The sequence below is a fragment of the Pterocles gutturalis genome, unplaced genomic scaffold, assembly GCF_000699245.1.
Source record: "Pterocles gutturalis isolate BGI_N339 unplaced genomic scaffold, ASM69924v1 scaffold9516, whole genome shotgun sequence".
NCBI lineage: Eukaryota > Metazoa > Chordata > Aves > Pterocliformes > Pteroclidae > Pterocles > Pterocles gutturalis.
In genome coordinates this window covers 10340-28316 of record NW_010105447.1, presented here as the reverse complement: position 1 = coordinate 28316, position 17977 = coordinate 10340, and the positions used below count along the sequence as shown (strand labels likewise).

The following is a 17977-nucleotide window of genomic DNA, read 5'->3' as shown; positions in this document are numbered from 1 at the left end:
TTTGGGGAGGGGGGTTGGTTTTTTGTTCCCTGCTCGGTCCCGCCGTGGAGTTGCGTTCAGGGCAGTAGAAGGAAGGGAAGCGCCGTGTCTCTGTACCCTCCCGCACGCCTCCTTGTCCGGGGGGCAATGGGGAGAATCAGCCCTGGCGGGAGTTTCTGCCCCGCGGTGCGTGTGTGTGTCCTGGAGCAGAGAGAGGGAGGAGGAGGGTTTCCGCTGGGCGCGTGTCTCTCCTGTGCAGAGTTGGGAAGAAAAGGACCGTTCACTGTTTTTAGTGCCGGTGTGTTGGGACGGTGAAGATAAAGTGGTGTGTGTCCGTGACTCTGAGGGTTCTTCTTCATGTCTTCCTTCTGTTAATAGCAAAGTACAGTTACAGCTTCTTCTGAATTTTCTTGATCAGCCTCTAAAAGGTTTATTCTCCTGACTTTGTTCACCGTTTTTTTTGTTTGGAAAAATAAAAAGTCTCTCTTTTGTATCTCTTTTCTTTAGGTTTCAGGTTTATTTGTTAGCCCGCTGAGAGCGTGGGCCCAACATCCAGGTATCACTCCCTCATAAACTGGGATGGAGGGCTCGCTGGGTGAACACATTCAACTTCTTTATTCCCTTAGGTTGTGAGTTAGAGATGCTAGAGTTATGTCTCTGATTTTTCTTTTGTGAGCATACCTCTTTTCCCTTCTGTTTAGATGATTAAACTTGAGGGTTCCTGATTTTACTTCTGGATGAGGAGTTAGGTCACTAGTTCTTTTGGGCATCTCCTTTTGATTACCAGGTTTATTTAGCTTTTTTAGAGAATGAGAGGGGAGTTTGGTTCTCTATGTCTGCTGGTTTTTTGTATAAGTAAGAAGTCTTCTGTGATGTGAAACGAAAAATATTTGTTCTCCTTCCTAGGCTCTGATTTGCAAATTTTTTAAAAAAATTGTTTCCTATTTACTCAATTAATTGAAACCATCTAAACCCTGACAGAAAACTGGTCAAGCCATAAAAGCAGCAATTGCTTTGCCATTTTTGAGGATGCCTTTCCAAAATTATGTACTCTGGCCTGAAATGGGATGAAGTTTTATGAACTAGAGAAGTTCTTCAGCTTTGTCTGTGTTTGCTACTGATAGTGTTATGGGTGGGCCCTCACTGCCTTTTCTTAGACTACCTTGATGATTTACGTAAACTCATTCTTTCCTTCAGAATCTTTCTATTCTAAAGCTGATAGTGGGGAGAGAAACTACTTCTTCTATGTAGTAGTAAACTTACAGAATATTTTTCTTTTGAGACTTCCTGTTCTGGTTTAAACAAAATAAATTCAGTCTCCTTGTTTTGGGATTTTTTAGCAATTGATAATAAATAGGATGAACTTATTTCTAGGACTGTATGTATCAAAAAGATACAATAGATATAACAAAAAGAACATGAGCTCTGCACTGGTGTTTTCAGCAGTTCGTCCAGAGTTCCTTCAGTGTTTGGTACTGGCTGTTGCAGCTGTCAGTGAGCGTTCCCTACCTTTTTTAAGGACTCCTTATGGAAACTGCTGATTGGAGCTTGGTGGAGCCTTGGAGAATAAAATCTGTCCTTTCAGGGCAAGTTAATTAAGGATGACAATAGGCAAACTAACTAATGTTGTATTCTAATATTACATAACCTAGTATGCCAAGTCTGTTTTTATACATGGTTGTTGGGCTCCCTTGATCCGTTTGGCTGTTTTTAACCTACAGGCTCATGTGACTCATCCTTTCAGGTTTCATCCCTTCTGTATTTCTTTTAAAACACCTTATTGGTTTTGTTGTTTTTTTGTCTTTCCAGCCTTTGATATAAAGGGCATATTGTAACTTCAGTTGGCAAGAAAGTAGATGGGAATTGGACCTGTATTACACGACTTCTCCCTGGCTTTTTGTAGCTTATGGGAAGGTATTGTGCTGTAACCACGACTTCTCCCTGGCTTTTTGTAGCTTAAGGGAAGGTATTGTGCTGTAAGTGTAGAGCTGCCAGACACCCTAGGGATGTGGCAGGTTTATGGCTAGAAATGCAAAAGTTGGTCCTCTTGGTCTAGTACTTTTTCTGGCCACAGTCTGTGTACTGAGTAGTAGACAATCCCTGGCAGTGGTTTGGTATGCTATTCATTATTTCAAGGCCAACAAGAATTTCATTGTTAATCGTGCTTGGATATAATAACAAGACATCTTTTCTGCAAAGAGGGGAGGTGTAGTGTCAGTGAACTGCAGAAGCTAGGCAGGTAAAGATTAATTTCTTGTGTTTTGACATTGGTGGTGTTAAAACACTCTTTAGCGTAGGAGCAGGACGAGTATCAGGGAAGTGGAACTGCATTCACGATCATGTCTTATGACTTGTTAAAAATAGTTGTTCTAGTTTAACCAGGTAGCTCCTTCATCGTAAGGAAAGGTAGCGCTCTTTTAAATTCTAGAATGCTAATTTCAGTATTTCATTTCTGTGTAAATTACTTCTGTTTGCTCTTTTAAAGAGTCTTCTAAAGACTCTTGAGGTGGAAAAATTAGGCTACTTAGGCATTTGGTTTCCAGGAGTTACTGAACTTGTACTGTGACTTTTGATTCTTTTGTTCGGAACTAACAATGAAGATACTAATGATATATTGTGAAGAAGTAAATAGTTTGTAATTCACCTTTTTTTTTTTTTTCCTTCTTTTTTAATCTGAAGATGAGGAAAAGGGAAGGTTATTAGACAAATACATTTCCAGAGGGGTTCTGTGTAACATTGTTCAGAACCTGTTGAAAGAAGGAAATGATCACTGCTCAGTTGATTGTATGGTTATCTTGTAGGATGGAATGTGTTTAATATATAGAACTTCTTGTCTTACTGGTGAATGATCTGTTTTTCATTTTGGAATGTAATATGTTTGTATCAGAGAAGGTGGGATTGTTTTAGAATTTTTATCCAAATGGAGTATTTTTCATTATTAATTCTACATTGCATGTCAAGCTCAGCATCTTGATTGTGTCCCATTTGAGTGTATATGAAAAAAAATAAACAACAAACCAAAAAACACACAAAATATGAACTATTCTGTTGCCCCAGCAAAACTTTATTGTCAAATCGCTAAAATAAGAGTTTGCTGTGTTGTATATTTTGCTTTCTTCCAGCTTCCAGGTAGGTGGCTTCTGTGTGCTGTGAATTTTACTTGATCCCATTATAACTCCCAATTCCCAGCTTCCTACCTTGTCCCAGTTGGTGTTTGGATATTGCTGTTGGTTTGTTCTGTCTGGGCTGGCATAGAGATACGTTAGAGAATTGTATTTGGCTTCTCTAAGTCCCTCATGACAACCCAGACCTTCCGCCCTGTTGCCTTCAGGTGTTACACAGTGATGCTAAGGGCTCTGAGCTTATCTTTGGGTAGGCTTTGTCCACTACCTGGAGATACTTTGAACAGAGAGGATTCAGCCAGCTGGCTGTCTTGGGCAGCATAACACTGCTTTATTTCTAGCTGTTAGGAAGATTTAAGCCCAGTTTGGGGTGGTACGGAGGGACTTGGAGAAACCAAAAGAGCAGGTAAGAAATCATGCTTCCTTTCCCCAGGTGCTTATAGTCCTGCACAGATGACAAAAAGATTAGTTGAAGAAGCCATAGTAGACATGGTAGAAAGAACCTTCTTTATGTGAAAACCAAACCAACAAACCCAAAACACCCACTGCCCACCCTCTGTAAAATTTCCTTGAGCAATTGAATGTTTTTGCCAGGTTCCAGAATTATTTTGAGCTTTAATGCTATGTATCTAGACCTGAATTCTTTGGCCATAACAAATATATAGTCCAGTAATAGTGTGGAATGTAAGATCAAATGTCTAATATCTGGTTATCTAGAGAGTAATTCTGTGTGAGTTCTTTCCTGTTAAAACTTCCAGTGAGATTTCAGAAATATTTAATAACTTAAACTTTCAAAAAGCTATGTGTCTTACAAGACCATAGTTGTTAAAATCTTGTTGGTTTTGCAATTGTCTTTAACTGTAAGCTAATTATCCTTTCTGCTGTGTGGGTAAGTATGGCTCACATACCAGGTTTTTTTAAAATAACGGGAGAGTCCACCCCAAATGCACAGTTTTTAGTCTGGTCCATACGAATGCCATGCTTAATACCTTGCCTGCTAACCGGAGTTAGTCAAGAAGTTATCCAGGCAATTATATGTTAGTAAATTCTTCTGCTGATGTACAGATCAAGCAGTAAAAACAATCTAATTTCAGCCTCATTCAAAATGGTATCAAGACACCCTGTTGTTTTCCCTGTAAAATTGTCACTCTTACTTCTACTTGAAATTTATGCCAGAAGGAGTGACATCTTTTTGCCTGGGACACTATTTCTGGGTTTTTTTTTTTTTCTGTGACAAAGATTTTTTTTTTTTCTTCTTGTAGGTTGAAAGAAGAAAGGGAGACCTGTTTATCCAGTGAAGATGCAGTCTTAGTCTTCAGCTATTTAAGCTGAATGCATTGTGATTTCCAATAATTGAGACAGTGATTCTGAAAGCTGTCTACATTAATGAAAAGAACAATGTAGTCAGCTTAACTGAATCATCAGTGTTGCATATTGAATAGAACATGATAAGCCAATCCTGATGGACTTTTGCATGTTAGGAATACAGATATAAACATTTATTAAAGCATTGTTTCTTTAAAAACAGTAGTTTTAAAAATGGAGAACTATGAAAATGTACCACCCCTCCCTAAAGAACCTGCAAGAGAGATGAATGTGGAGAATCATACTTGTCCCCCACCTCTGCCGCCTAACGAACAGCCTCCACCACCTCCCCTGCAAACGTCCAGTGACGCAGAGGTAATGGACGTTGGCTCTGGTGGTGATGGACAGTCAGATACCCCTGCTGGGGACACGCACAGTATCTGCAGAACACAGCTGCTCACAAAGGGATCTGCCTGCTACAAAAGTCGTCTTATAGTAGACCCTAACAATAGTGACCAAAGCCCAAGAACTGCTCGTCATGCACCTTCAGTTCGAAAGTTCACCCCAGATCTTAAGTTACTTAAAGATGTAAAGATTAGTGTTAGTTTTACAGAAAGCTGCAAAAGCAAAGATAGGAAAGTTCTGTACACTGGAGTTGAGCAAGATTATAAGGCAGATACAGATTTTGATATTAATAATGTCAATGGGGATTTGCATGTCTGTCCTTTTGGTGGTAATAATGGTAAAGCTGTAGGAATAGGGGGTGAAAATGATGACAAGAAGGATGATGAAAATGATATTGATCAGGAAAAAAGAGTGGAATATGCAGTTCTGGATGAGCTAGAAGATTTTACCGACAATTTGATGGAAATAGATGAAGAAGGAGGAGGGTTCACATCTAAAGCTATCGTTCAAAGAGATAAAGTGGATGAAGAAACCATGAATTATTCCTATGAGGTAAGTAAATCCACAGGTTTTTGGTGGGTAAAAGGTTTCCAAGTGGCTAGAAAAATATATGTAAAGATGCTCACTGAAACAGTCTCTTCTACAGATGTGCAGTACTTGAATCAAAAATGCAGAATTTTCTGCGACAGAACTTTGGCTGAAAACTTTTGTAAATTATGTTGGTCGAACTTCTTTGAGTTGTGGCAGCTTCTATAGTCTTGTTTAAAAATAACAATTAAAAGGCTTCTTACACAATTGCAGCTCATTTTATCATGAAAAATACCTGTTTTTATAAGAACTTATTTTCTTATTTTTCAGTCTTTTTACTAGGATCATTGGAAATTTCTAGTTTCTCTCTGTATGGAAGTATATAGAGAAAATATAAACGTTTTCTTTGCAAGGGGAAAGGGAGGTTAGTAGACCCAGAAGGATGGTGTCTGATGAAGTCTCTTTCAGGATGACTTTGATAATGATGTGGATGCTCTGCTGGAAGAGGGTCTTCGAGCACCCAAAACGAGGAGACTAGAGAATGAGAAATATGGTGGTGAAAGTGACCACCAGTCTGATGGAGAAACAAGTGTGCAGCCAATGATGACCAAAATTAAAACAGTCCTTAAAAGTAAGTTAATATTCACTAAATATCTTTTGTGTGTGTGTGTGACTTATGTCTGCAGAACAAAAGTATATCAGCAAAGTTTAGCTTGTGAAATAGTTAATGTGTTTCAGAATTGTCTTGTGTGAAGGCATCTTACTCTAGGATATGATTTTTCACATTCCTGAACAGTGAAGTTGATTTTTTGGGAGTGCTTTTGATCTTCATCTGTTGTATGTGATGAGGGTGTATTTTAGTGTGTGTATTTGTGAACAGTTGTAACGAATGTTACCTCAGTGGTGGGAGATGAACAAGGATGATCTGTTCTTTTGTCTTCAATACTGTGAAACTGCTGAAGACTGTCGTGATTGTGAACTTCTTCCTACTCTAGTTATATAAAACTTCTGTTGTTCAGATTGCTCAATGTGAAGTCTTTATGCATGCAATACTAGATAAAAAAAATCATTAGGAAAGTTGGTGGCTTATGATTATCAAGTTTCAATGTGTAAATGTTACAAACTACTAATAAAGAAGAGCTGAGAATGTGAACCAATCCAGAAGAACGTAACTGAAAATAGTCTGATTTCTAATTAAAATTTCAATTTGCTCTTGAAGAGTATTTTGCAGCTTCAGTATATTCTGAAATAAGAAAGCAATCAGTTTTTTCCCTCCAAAATTTTATACTAACACAGGATTGCCAAGAAGCTCCTAGGTAAGATGAGTCTGGTCTCTGTTTTCTGGTGTAGAGAGGAGTTGGGACCATTCCCTGATCTCTGGAATAGGAGTGAGGCCATGCATTATTAATTTGAGTGTGAACATGAGCATGTTACAGCAATATTGTTTCTTTTGCTATGTGATTCCCTGTATTGGCTTATTGTACTCTAATTTCGGTCTTGTTTGCTGGAAGTAGTGTTCTTGATGGTTAAGATATTTAAGTATAAAGGCTTGTAGACTTGATTCTGGTTTGTATTGTGCGTGTGCTGAAAAATGTAATAGGAAAGCCTTAGCTTGCAGCATAACTCATTGATTGCTGTTTGGGTGTGTGGGTTTGCTGATGTCTCAAGACAAATTTATTCCTGAGTGTCAAGTGCAGCAGTTTTCAATGGAAAACTCAGTTAACTGTTTCAAAAGCAAGTAAGACTTCTCCATTAAATATAGTGGTGTTTGTGATGATAAAACTTAGTACATAACAAAGACAGAGGAGAAGATTCACTGGTTAAATAAATTGGTCTGTATAAAAATTAGTGCTACTATGGCTTTTCAGTTGAAAATGTAATGGAATCTGTAATTTTGCAGGATTTAAGGTGGGTTAGAGGCATATGCCCTTTTTATTAAAGCAAAACAAAATCTTTCTACAAAATTTCTTTAGTCTTGTTTCAGCATTGTTTTATCCTTTGAGACAGGAAAAGCAATAAAAATAAAAAACCTTTGATTCTTTTTCTGTTCTAAGCAGTCTACCCAAGTTTAAAGCCATTTTTTGCTTTAAAGGTCGTGGCCGCCCTCCTACGGAACCTTTGCCAGATGGATGGATCATGACATTCCATAACTCTGTCATTCCTGTATATCTGCACAGAGAATCTAGAGTTGTTACCTGGTCTAGACCTTACTTCTTGGGAACAGGAAGCATAAGGGTGAGAGCTGTCAATTATTTAAATACTTGCTGAGATTTAAAAATTAGATCTGTTTCTGCAAACAGTTGAAATTTTTCTGCTTTAGTGGGCTTCTTTACAGTGTTAGAATTAAGGTATATGAAAAATAAACTCTCCTATTTCTGAAAGTATGATATTTCTTACTGTGTTTTGTTTTTCCATTTTTGCAATGAGTTTTGGCAGTTAAAGTGAATGAAATGCTCTTCTTTGGTGCCTTTGTTGTTCTAGCATATGGCTGCAAAGTGTTGGTTTTATTCTACCATGAGATACATTTAGATCATTTATTTGTAGCTACAAACTAGCCTGAGCTGTGGCCTATGGTCCCCATTTGCGGAAGTAAGCATGTGATGTTCCTGAACCCAAGGAATCCGCAGATACTGAATTTAATCTAATGGGCTTAAACCCCAAGAGAGCTCAACGGATTTTATGAAAGCATGAACACAATATAGTTTAGATCTAATACGGCAAACACACTTTGAAGGTTAGTGTCAGTGTCACACAGTGCCAAGATACCATAGGGTTGGACATACTCAGATCTTGGGTAGAGTAAGATTGCTGACCAAAGAGAAGCTTGATCCTAGACTAAATAAACTAACTTCCATCTTGATTACATCTTTTGTTTTTGAGTTTTGCCTTTGGTTTTGGTGACCTTCAGGTATTGAAACTTTCTGTATTATTTTATATTTGCAGAAACATGATCCTCCCCTTAGTAGCATTCCCTGCTTACATTACAAGAAAATGAAGGAAAATGAGGAAAGGGAACAAAACAATGATATAACCCCAAATGGGGAAGTGTCACCTGTAAAGCATCTAGATAAATCTTCAGAACTGGACTGCCAAACAGAAGAACCAGATTCTACTGCTGCTGATTCTGGGCCTTTAGATGACAAAGACCCCTCAGGTGGAGACGCAGCACAAGGAGCCTTAGGACAAGTTAAGGCCAAAGTTGAAGTATGTAAAGATGAATCTGTAGGTATGTATGGAAAGTAGAGTCTTTTCTTGGCTGGAGTTGGAGGAGTGGCATTTGGGGTACATGTACTTTAGACTTGACATGTACCAGACTTGGAAACTGAGTTGAGATCAAGTACTCTGCATGTGAAAATGAGTGTGTTAAATTCTGTTTAGGGGCCAGCAGGTATTCATGGAATTCATGGATCATCATTATATAGTGTTTCATTGTACAGCATTTAATAGATAGGCAACAATAGTCAGCTTTGGCCTCAGGAACCTGAGGCTAATAGCTAAGTGCTGTTACTCACTGTGTACCTTACTTCAGGTAATGAGAAGATGAGTAGGTGATGCAGTAGAACAATTACTAGTGCTTTGTTATAAATTGTGTTGGGTATTATGCTGGTTAGGGCTTAGCAAAATCTTCAAGTGATAGAATAAAATGTTCTTTTTTTATAATTTTGTTTCCTAGTTTGCACAAATGTTTTGCATTTGACCCAGTAACAGGAAAACTTGTAAATAGTTCTGTTAGTATAAGATAGCATCTTAAGCTTGAGTAGGTGAGCTAAAGCCACATTGCTCCTTGTCTAAAAAAAAATTATAAAATGTTTAAAACAGTGGAAATAGTGAACTTAATTCTTGCTCAGTGGTAGAGAGAGTAACTTTCTTTTGTTTCTTAGATCTGGAAGATTTTAGACGCTATCTTGAAAAGCGTTTTGACTTTGAACAAGTTACCGTAAAAAAATTTAGGACCTGGGCTGAGAGACGGCAATTCAATCGTGAAATGAAGCGGAAGCAGGCAGAATCAGAGCGGCCTATTCTGCCTGCCAATCAGAAACTCATTACCTTGTCTGTGCAAGATGCACCTACAAAGAAAGGTTAGTTTGTCTACCTATAGTTCAAATATTCTACATCAAAGACTAATTACAATTCTAAGCTTGTCTGAAGAAAAAAAAAATATCCTGTAATAAGTCCACTTTCTTCTTCCAGAATATTACATATTAAAATAAAAATACTGTCAAAATATACTTCCTTTTAAAAAGAGTATTTCCAAATGAAAGGATGTTTATTTAAGGTTGCAGTCCTGGTAGCTGGTTACTACCTTCAGCTACTTCTTACTGTTGGTTTTTACTGAAAACCCTCCTGCGAGGTCCCTCAGTGCTACTGCCTGCTCTGTTCTGTGCCAGTTCTAACTGGTCTCAAATTAGGGACTGGTTACAAATGCCAAATTGATTCAGATTAAAACCTACAATGAAAAATACAAATTTAAAGCAATTTGACAGAAATAGTTAAGGAAGAATTGTGTGTGCAGTTGTGTCTTGTGGTGTGAGGAGTGGATATCATGTCTGATGAGAAGGGGGGAATTAGCTCTTATCTGTATTGGCTGTGTAGCCACAGTAGTATGTTTAACTGCAGTCTGAGTTTTAAAATATCCGTAGGCCTGTGCTTTGGGTTTTGTTCTTGTTTTGTAAGTTGACATGTTTCTGGGTTTCTTCACCTTAGCGGAATTAAAGCTTATGAGCTGCATATTGACCATTCTCTGTTTACAGGGAGGTGCAGTTGGATTCTTAGTTAATACACTTAATCTTAAATTCTAGGTTTAGAGCCACACTGAAACCACCTAAATTAAGGATTTATTTGGCCTTGATCTGTCTAGGCCTTAACTTTTTCTCTAATGCTGCCATAGTGCCTGCTGAGGCAGGTTTTGTGCTCTTGCCTAACAATACTGTTGCAGAGAAAAAAGAAAAAAAAGACTTTTAAAAGAGTATCTTCAGGGCAAGGGGACAGTGACCTCATCTGTTGCTTGCTGAACAGAATTTCAGGGAGGGGAAAAAAAACAAGAGTGATTTGGTTTGTGAATTTGAAGCCTACAGGCCTGTTGTTTAGGAATGTTTTAGAGGATTTCTAATTGACATCAGCTGCCAAAAATGCTGTGTGTAGAGGTCCAGAGACCATAGGACTACAAACCTTAAATATAGAATATTTGACTTAGCTCACAACTAGAGCACTTCCAGATGTTAACAGAAATTTCTCAGACTTAATACTTTTTCAGAGAAAATGGACTTTTGAGGTCATCCATGACTGATTCAACAGCACTGCATTTAATTTGAGCAGGCACATATCCCTTGTAGCTTGTAACCTATTTATTTATTTATTTGTAGTAGAAATTAAAGGCTGGGATTACTTATCTGTCTTCCCCTCTCCCCATCTTTTTTTATAGAATTTGTCATTAATCCCAATGGGAAATCTGAAGTTTGCATACTGCATGAATATATGCAACGAGTCCTAAAGGTTCGCCCTGTTTACAATTTCTTTGAATGTGGTAAGTCTATTAAGTTGTTTTTTTAATCGATTACATGCTATTTTGAATATATTCCTATATACGCATTATATAGTGTAACTGAATTGTCAATATTGGCATGTGTAGCTCCTGTATTTACACTGTATTAGTGATGCAGAAGCTTTGGAATTAACATTTGAATTCTAGCAGATAACAAATTATCTCTTAAAATGTAAAAGTTCTTAGTTCAGAAAAATAAAAGTACGTGGTGGTAAGTATCTGTTAATGAAAAGCTGTATATGTTTTTTCTCCACTGGAGTAAGCAGTTCTTTAGTCTTTCTGAAGAGAAATTATTTCCATCCCTCTTGAAGCTGAAATGAAGAAGAAAACAAACCTTGATAGTGGTGGTATTTCATGTTTGTGATGAGTGTTTTACATTGGGAGTTCTGAAAAGCTTTCTTTTTCTGTCCTCCTCCATTTCCAGAGAACCCAAGTGAACCTTTTGGAGCCTCAGTGATTATTGATGGAGTAACTTATGGGGCAGGAACTGCCAGCAGCAAAAAACTTGCCAAGAATAAAGCTGGTAACATTTTTTTCTTTCTTGATACCAACTCCTGAATTGTGTATCTGTTTTAATTTCTGAGACTTTTCTGGCAACCCTAGGCTCAACAATGTACTGAGGGAAGACCGTGAAGAAACTTCAGATGTTAACTTATGTGTAAACTATTGGTGTATATAAAGTATATATAAACTACTGAGTAGCTGTTAAGAGCTTCTGTCTCTGTCAATAAGACAAATTTATACTGTCACTTGCTATATAAATGCCTGGTGTATGGATTTTAGCAAAATATAACTCTTTGCCCTTCTTTGTTTAAAAAAAAAAAAAACCACCCTCCAGCTTTCAGTTGTTCTGGTTCTCTTTCTGGTAATAAAACAATTGCACTGAACTATTACTGATTTCCAAGTACTTGTTTTCATTAATTAGTTCTAATTATGTAAGTCTGTAATTAAGATTAGATGAGAATGTATCTGACACCTTAGAACTTCTTATTGCTTTACAGATTTAAATGTCTTTAGCACAAGGATCAAGAGAAAATAACTTTTCAAAATGTAAAGTTCTGTAATGTACCTGTGGTACTTTCTGCACTTGTGCGATATGTCAGTGCAGCTACATCACCAAAAGCCAGCCCAGAATTGTTTGTGCATTTTAAAAAAAAAATGGTATTTTGCTCTGGAAATTTAGGCAAATTCTGGGTCTGCTTTTTGTGCAACACTAGGGTTCTGAGTGTCCTAGTGATTCTGTACCGGGGTTCAGCTGTAACAACTAGGGGGTGATAACAACTCTCTAATTTTAGGTCATGAGGGTTTTCTGTCACTTTTAAAATGGGACTGGATTGTATTTTTTTTTCTCCTTTTATAGGCACTTGCAAGAAGCAGTTTCTTAATTTAATTAGCTGTGTGAGACTTTCATTATTAACTTGAACAAATAGAATTTTTTTCCTTAAAAAGTGCAAGGAAATATACTTAAAGAAGATACCCATCTTATCTGCCAAGTTGTTCTTTAATATGAATGGCTGTCTCTAGGGGAGATCTGAGGCTTGCTTAAAGAGTGCTTAATTCTTTTGTTTTGCTTTGCAAACATTGTTTAAAATAAATGTAATCAAGATGTTCAATAATTTTCTGCAGCTCGAGCTACACTGGAAATCCTTATTCCTGACTTTGTTAAACAGACCTCTGAGGAGAAGCCCAAAGACAGTGAAGAACTTGAGGTACTAAACTCTCGCTTGCTGGCTGTCATTATTGGAGTCTGTTATTAAAAACATTACTCTTTCAATGTCAGAAATATTAATAACAATTCATAACATTGTTTTCTCAGACAGATGGAAATATCAAATTCTTCATTTATAGCAAGATCTATGGTGATGAAAATACTTTTTTTTTGTGTTGAAACTGATCAGAAAATGTATTGTGATGCAGAGAACTAGTTCCTTGTTCAGGTATCAGGTCACTCACTGAAGACCTGAAATGTTCCAGGACACTAGACTGCCTGTACTGTCCCGGCTCCCAGAATCCTCTGGTTGATGCCTTGAAAATTTCAGGGCTAGATGCTGTCTCATTTTTTGTGATTGTCTTAGAAGACCAAGTAAAGGACTAAATGTGCCCAGGCTTCTGAGACATTTTCACTTATCGTGAAAGTACTTATTGCCAGATCAGACAGCTAAATTTGCAGACTTTAAGCAGTGACATTTGAGAAAATTAAAGGAAAAATTTCTTTAAGTGGAGAGAGTGTGCTATATTTTCTTTCAGGTATTGGAAATGCTAAATAGCTAGTTCATCAGTGATACATTCACTCCCAACTCAGCATGTAACAGACCATCAGCAAGGAGTAAAGGAAAAATCGGTGATCAGCCTGAAAGGAATGTTTGGATTTCAAAAAATATACTAATAGAAAATGATTTGTTTCTACACTTGCTTTAAAACTGTATTGTATGCCCTGCACTATTGAAATGGTCATTAGAAAAATTCTCTGCATTTTCTTATTGTTTTGAAATAAAATACAAAGTGTTCCAATAACTGTTACGTTATCTGTTATTAAACCACAACATCTTGGTAAGGAGCATTTCATAATTAGTTAAAATAAATAAAATAACCTTGTTCTGAGGGAGAGAGGATGATAAAGAATTTATAAGATTGTCATTTTTATGTCCATCTACTATAATACAAAATTGGAGTTAAAAGAATACTTTAAATTTTGGCCTGCAAACATGATTAAGCGTGGCAGTCTTAATGATGTTGGTAACTGCCTCCATTAGGCATTTAAAAGTACTTTAAGTTTTAAGCACAAAGTAACAGAGCTTATTTAATGTTGCAAAGGAGAAATGAGGGTTAAGAACAGTATTAAGGTTTTGTTCGCATAAAAGCTCAATAACCCTTTTCCATTCCTTTGTAGTATTTTAACCATATCAGTATTGAGGACTCACGGGTATATGAACTCACCAGTAAAGCTGGACTCTTGTCTCCATATCAGATTCTCCATGAGTGCCTTAAAAGGTAAGGCTGCAGAATAAAGAGCAAGTTCTGTTGTGTGCAGATGTTTGGGTCGGAGCCCACTGTTTGCTTGGTTGCTGGTACCCCCAGTGTTTGTCAGTGACTTGGATGTGGGCTAGCCGAGCTTTCTGCACTTACTGTGGCTGTGAGACTGGACTGGTTAATGCTGTATCCTCCTTTAATTCATGTTCACTGTTTATGTCTCTTGTCTTCTGAGATTGGGATTTCATTTGGACATATTATTTTTCTTTTCTTTTATACAGGCTTGCCTTTCCATTCAAGTCAAGTTGCAGATCTAAAAAAGAACTCTTGTTTAATGTGTTAAAGCTTATTATTAATGTATTTAATTCCATCGCAATGACTCTCAAAGCTAATTGCAACCACTTCAGTTGTTTGTAATTTTACTTAGTATATTGATTTTATGTATATATACTGATATTACTACTTATTGGTTTTATTTGTGCTTAAGAAACCATGGAATGGGGGATACATCCATAAAGTTTGAAGTGATTCCTGGTAAAAATCAGAAGAGCGAGTACGTCATGACTTGTGGCAAGCACACGGTGCGAGGCTGGTGTAAGTAGAGTACTTAGTGTGACCTCTGATAAAATCTTCCTTTTTCCCTGTTCTTGTCTGTTGTCCATTTTGTAGGTGCTTGTTCAGCTGTCTAGCTTGTTACATGCTTATTCTACTCTTGTCTGGTATCTCAGTTTTGAATTACTTCAGTAAATATTGTTGTTTGTCTAATTATATAATGTGCCAGTATTGACACGTTTTCATGATTATTTTTACAGGCAAAAATAAAAGAGTGGGGAAACAATTAGCTTCTCAGAAAATCCTACAGCTACTGCATCCACATGTGAAAAATTGGGGCTCTCTTTTGCGTATGTATGGTAGAGAGAGTAGCAAGATGGTTAAACAGGTGAACATGATTTTGTTGGATTGTAACCTACTTTGTGATTGTAATTTTGCTTTTGTATTTTTCTCTTTTTTTTGGTGTTTGTTTTGTTTTGTGTTTTTTTTATTTAGTTGCAACAAAGCTTTAATAATATCTATTTTGGCGTATTAGTGTTGTTCCCTGTCATGGTGAAGGCAGTGTGCATTTGATGAGCAATCTCAAGTGTTTTTTTTATTTAGTTGCAACAAAGCTCTAATAATATCTGTTTTGGCATACTAGTGTTGTTCCCTGTCATGGTGAAAGCAGTATGCATTTGATGAGCAATCTCAGTTTTTCTGAATTGATTCTTATACCTTGCTATTGCCAGAACATAAGCTGGGTGCCTTCACTGACAGTAATAATTCTGTTAATCTCGCGTCTTCCAGGTTGAAATTACATATTTACAGGAGTTAGTTAAATTCACTGACAGTAATAATTCTGTTAATCTCACGTCTTCCAGGTTGAAATTATATATTTACAGGAGTTAGTTAAATATTAAATAGGTTATATGTTATTCCTTAAGGAAGTACAGCTATCACAGATTAAACTTCTGCTCCATGTACTTTTTTTTTTCCCCATTAAAAAAAACCTCATCTGTTGTTGCTTGTGGTTCTGTTGAATAGGAAACCTCTGATAAAAGTGTGATAGAACTTCAGCAGTATGCCAAAAAGAACAAGCCAAATCTGCACATCCTGAACAAGTTACAGGAAGAAATGAAAAAATTGGCACAAGAAAGAGTGAGTAGATGCTCTCTTCTGTTTATAGAAGAATGCTATGGGTCAGACTTACCAATTACTAAATTTTTTGCAAACTTGATTTTGTTGGGGGGAGGGGCTGCTTTTAGAGAGGTTTTAATCTTTTAAACGGCCTTATAACTTAATTTTACCTACTTTGGTGAATTATTTTTAACAGTAGAACAAGTTAGTCTTTCACAAAGATTGGCACATAAATTTGGCTGAAATATTTCAAAATTGTAAAATGGTCTTTATTATATTCTCTTTATGACTGTGGGGGGGTTTGTTTCTTTTTTTTTTTTTTTTTTTAAGGAGGAAACACGAAAGAAACCCAAGATGACAATAGTGGAATCAGCTCAACCTGGTAGTGAACCTCTGTGTACCGTTGATGTGTAATGAGGAAATGTACAAGTGGGGAGCAATAACACAAATGGAGAAACTAGATTTTCAACAATTACTTAAAAATTGTTTGCTGCAGAATGCAAGATAACTCTTAAAATCCAAGCTGCTTCAGTTATGCATTGTTCTTTTTGCATCATCAGGGCAATATTACTTTTTCCTATTTTCTTTTTTTTTAATACCTCTGAGATATGTACGTTTAAAGGATTGATCATAAATATCTCTACTTGGGCAAATGCACAGAGGATGGGCATGTTCACACAGGATAAAATCAATCAAGCACTTTTTCTTGGAAAGCCATCCATGTTGTTTGAAAGGGATGTGTTTTAAGGATGAAATTCAGAATATCTATGTACAGGTTGAAGCTGATATTATATCTATATATACACATTCATATATATGTATATATAACAGAAATATATGTACGTCTTCTTGTATGAACATGCCTAAAACTATTTTTGTGAAAAGTTTTGTTGCATTTCAGCACAAAATAATATGCACTGAAAAGACACTTTGGTGACAAATACATGACAGTGATGAGCAATGTTCCTAATGCCATAGGATTAGGCCAGTAATGCTGTTTCTTTTTGTTCTGTTTTTTGTCTCCTGCCAGGCTTAGTTATTCAAGATCACAGTATGCAGATTTTTTTTTTTTAATACTTGAAAAGAACAAGTATACCTGGTAGTGTTAAGAGCTACAAGCTGGATATCCAAAATTGTTGGGTTTTGTTTTAATTGAAAGGAGCCTATGTTAGTTTACAGATCAGTTGAAAGGGGAAAATATGGCCCTATTTATTTGATTAAAATAAAAAATAATTTGAAAGGTTGTTTTCAAAGCTTGGAGCCAAAATGCAGTTGACGATGGTTGACAGTCTCAAGATATTTTGCCAATGAGGTGTTTAAAGACCTTCCACTCCCTTCTTCCAGCAATAAAACAATTTCTCATTTATTAGGATTCAGAATACATTGACTTGAACAAATAAGTCTATGAATTTACACCACAAAAGCAAAGAATTTTTGAAAAACCCTGAGAAATCTGAAATAACTGCAGCAATTTCAGTTTTTTAAGAAGTTTTTTGGTTTACTTTGTTATTTACATTTTTAGTTTTTAAAGAAAAAGTGTAACTTCTGCATTGGAAATTAGAATGTAGATTTGGAATATGACATAGAGTAATGAGTAGAATGAGACCATAACAGGTTATACTGATAAATAAGAAAATCACAAATATGCAACTATTATGAAATACAGTCTTAGGAAACAGGCAGCACTCACTATGTCTTCTGAGGCTTTATTAAATTAAGCACAAAAGAAATAGTTTTGGCTGTGTGAAAGCACTGCTTTGTGGGTTTCATTCTTCACACGGGGTTCTTTACTGGGTGATTGCAGTAAGTTTTCTCTTAGAACCATTTTTATGGGTTCCTTGGTTAGCTCTTAAAAGAGTGTAAACCAAGCTGGTGATAGGGCTTCAGTGATTTATCCAAGAGTTGTACTTGGATAAATATTTTACACTCCTGTAGGAGTGAAAGAGGTCAGTTCTTTATAATTGCTGCAGCTCCTGGTATTTACCTGGACAGTGATCTGGGGGCTTGAGGGTTTGTTTTGGTTTTTGTTTGTGTTGTTTTGGTTTTTTTACCATGTTACATATGGAGTGCTGCAGTATAATGAATTTAGTGCCTACTGGATTTTAACAATATTGGCATTAGTATTGTAAGACCTCCTTTTAATATCACCAATCATTATTTTGGAAATAAGTGGATTTTAATTTATATCTCAAACTAATGGTCTCTAATATGTTGCATATAATGTTTGAGGTTAAACAGGAAGAGTCTTGGATCTTACCTGTTTCTGTGTTTGAGTGATGTGCTCAGAGGTCTCTGCAAATAAGAATTCACCCATTTTTTATTAATATATTTAGCTTTTCTGTTCCACAAGTTGTAATCCTGTTATAACAGGATACGGGTAGTTGGAAGACTATACATAAACTATTATTTAAAGAAGTGGCCTATCTAAAAACAAAAACAAAAAAACACTGCCTCT

At 36.5% G+C, this 17977-nt stretch overlaps 1 protein-coding gene across 1 annotated transcript; it reads left to right on the top strand.

Annotated features, from left to right (window-relative positions):
- The first annotated feature begins 4640 nt into the window (after positions 1–4640).
- DGCR8 (DGCR8 microprocessor complex subunit) lies at positions 4641–16268 on the top strand. Its single transcript, XM_010087401.1, has 13 exons — positions 4641–5363; positions 5808–5970; positions 7432–7574; positions 8283–8565; positions 9221–9418; positions 10762–10863; positions 11306–11404; positions 12508–12590; positions 13772–13872; positions 14339–14445; positions 14664–14791; positions 15430–15543; positions 15853–16268. Exons 1-13 carry the CDS (start codon positions 4641–4643, stop codon positions 15934–15936), a joined length of 2328 nt encoding a protein of 775 aa, XP_010085703.1. The 3' UTR covers positions 15937–16268.
- Positions 16269–17977: the final 1709 nt, after the last annotated feature.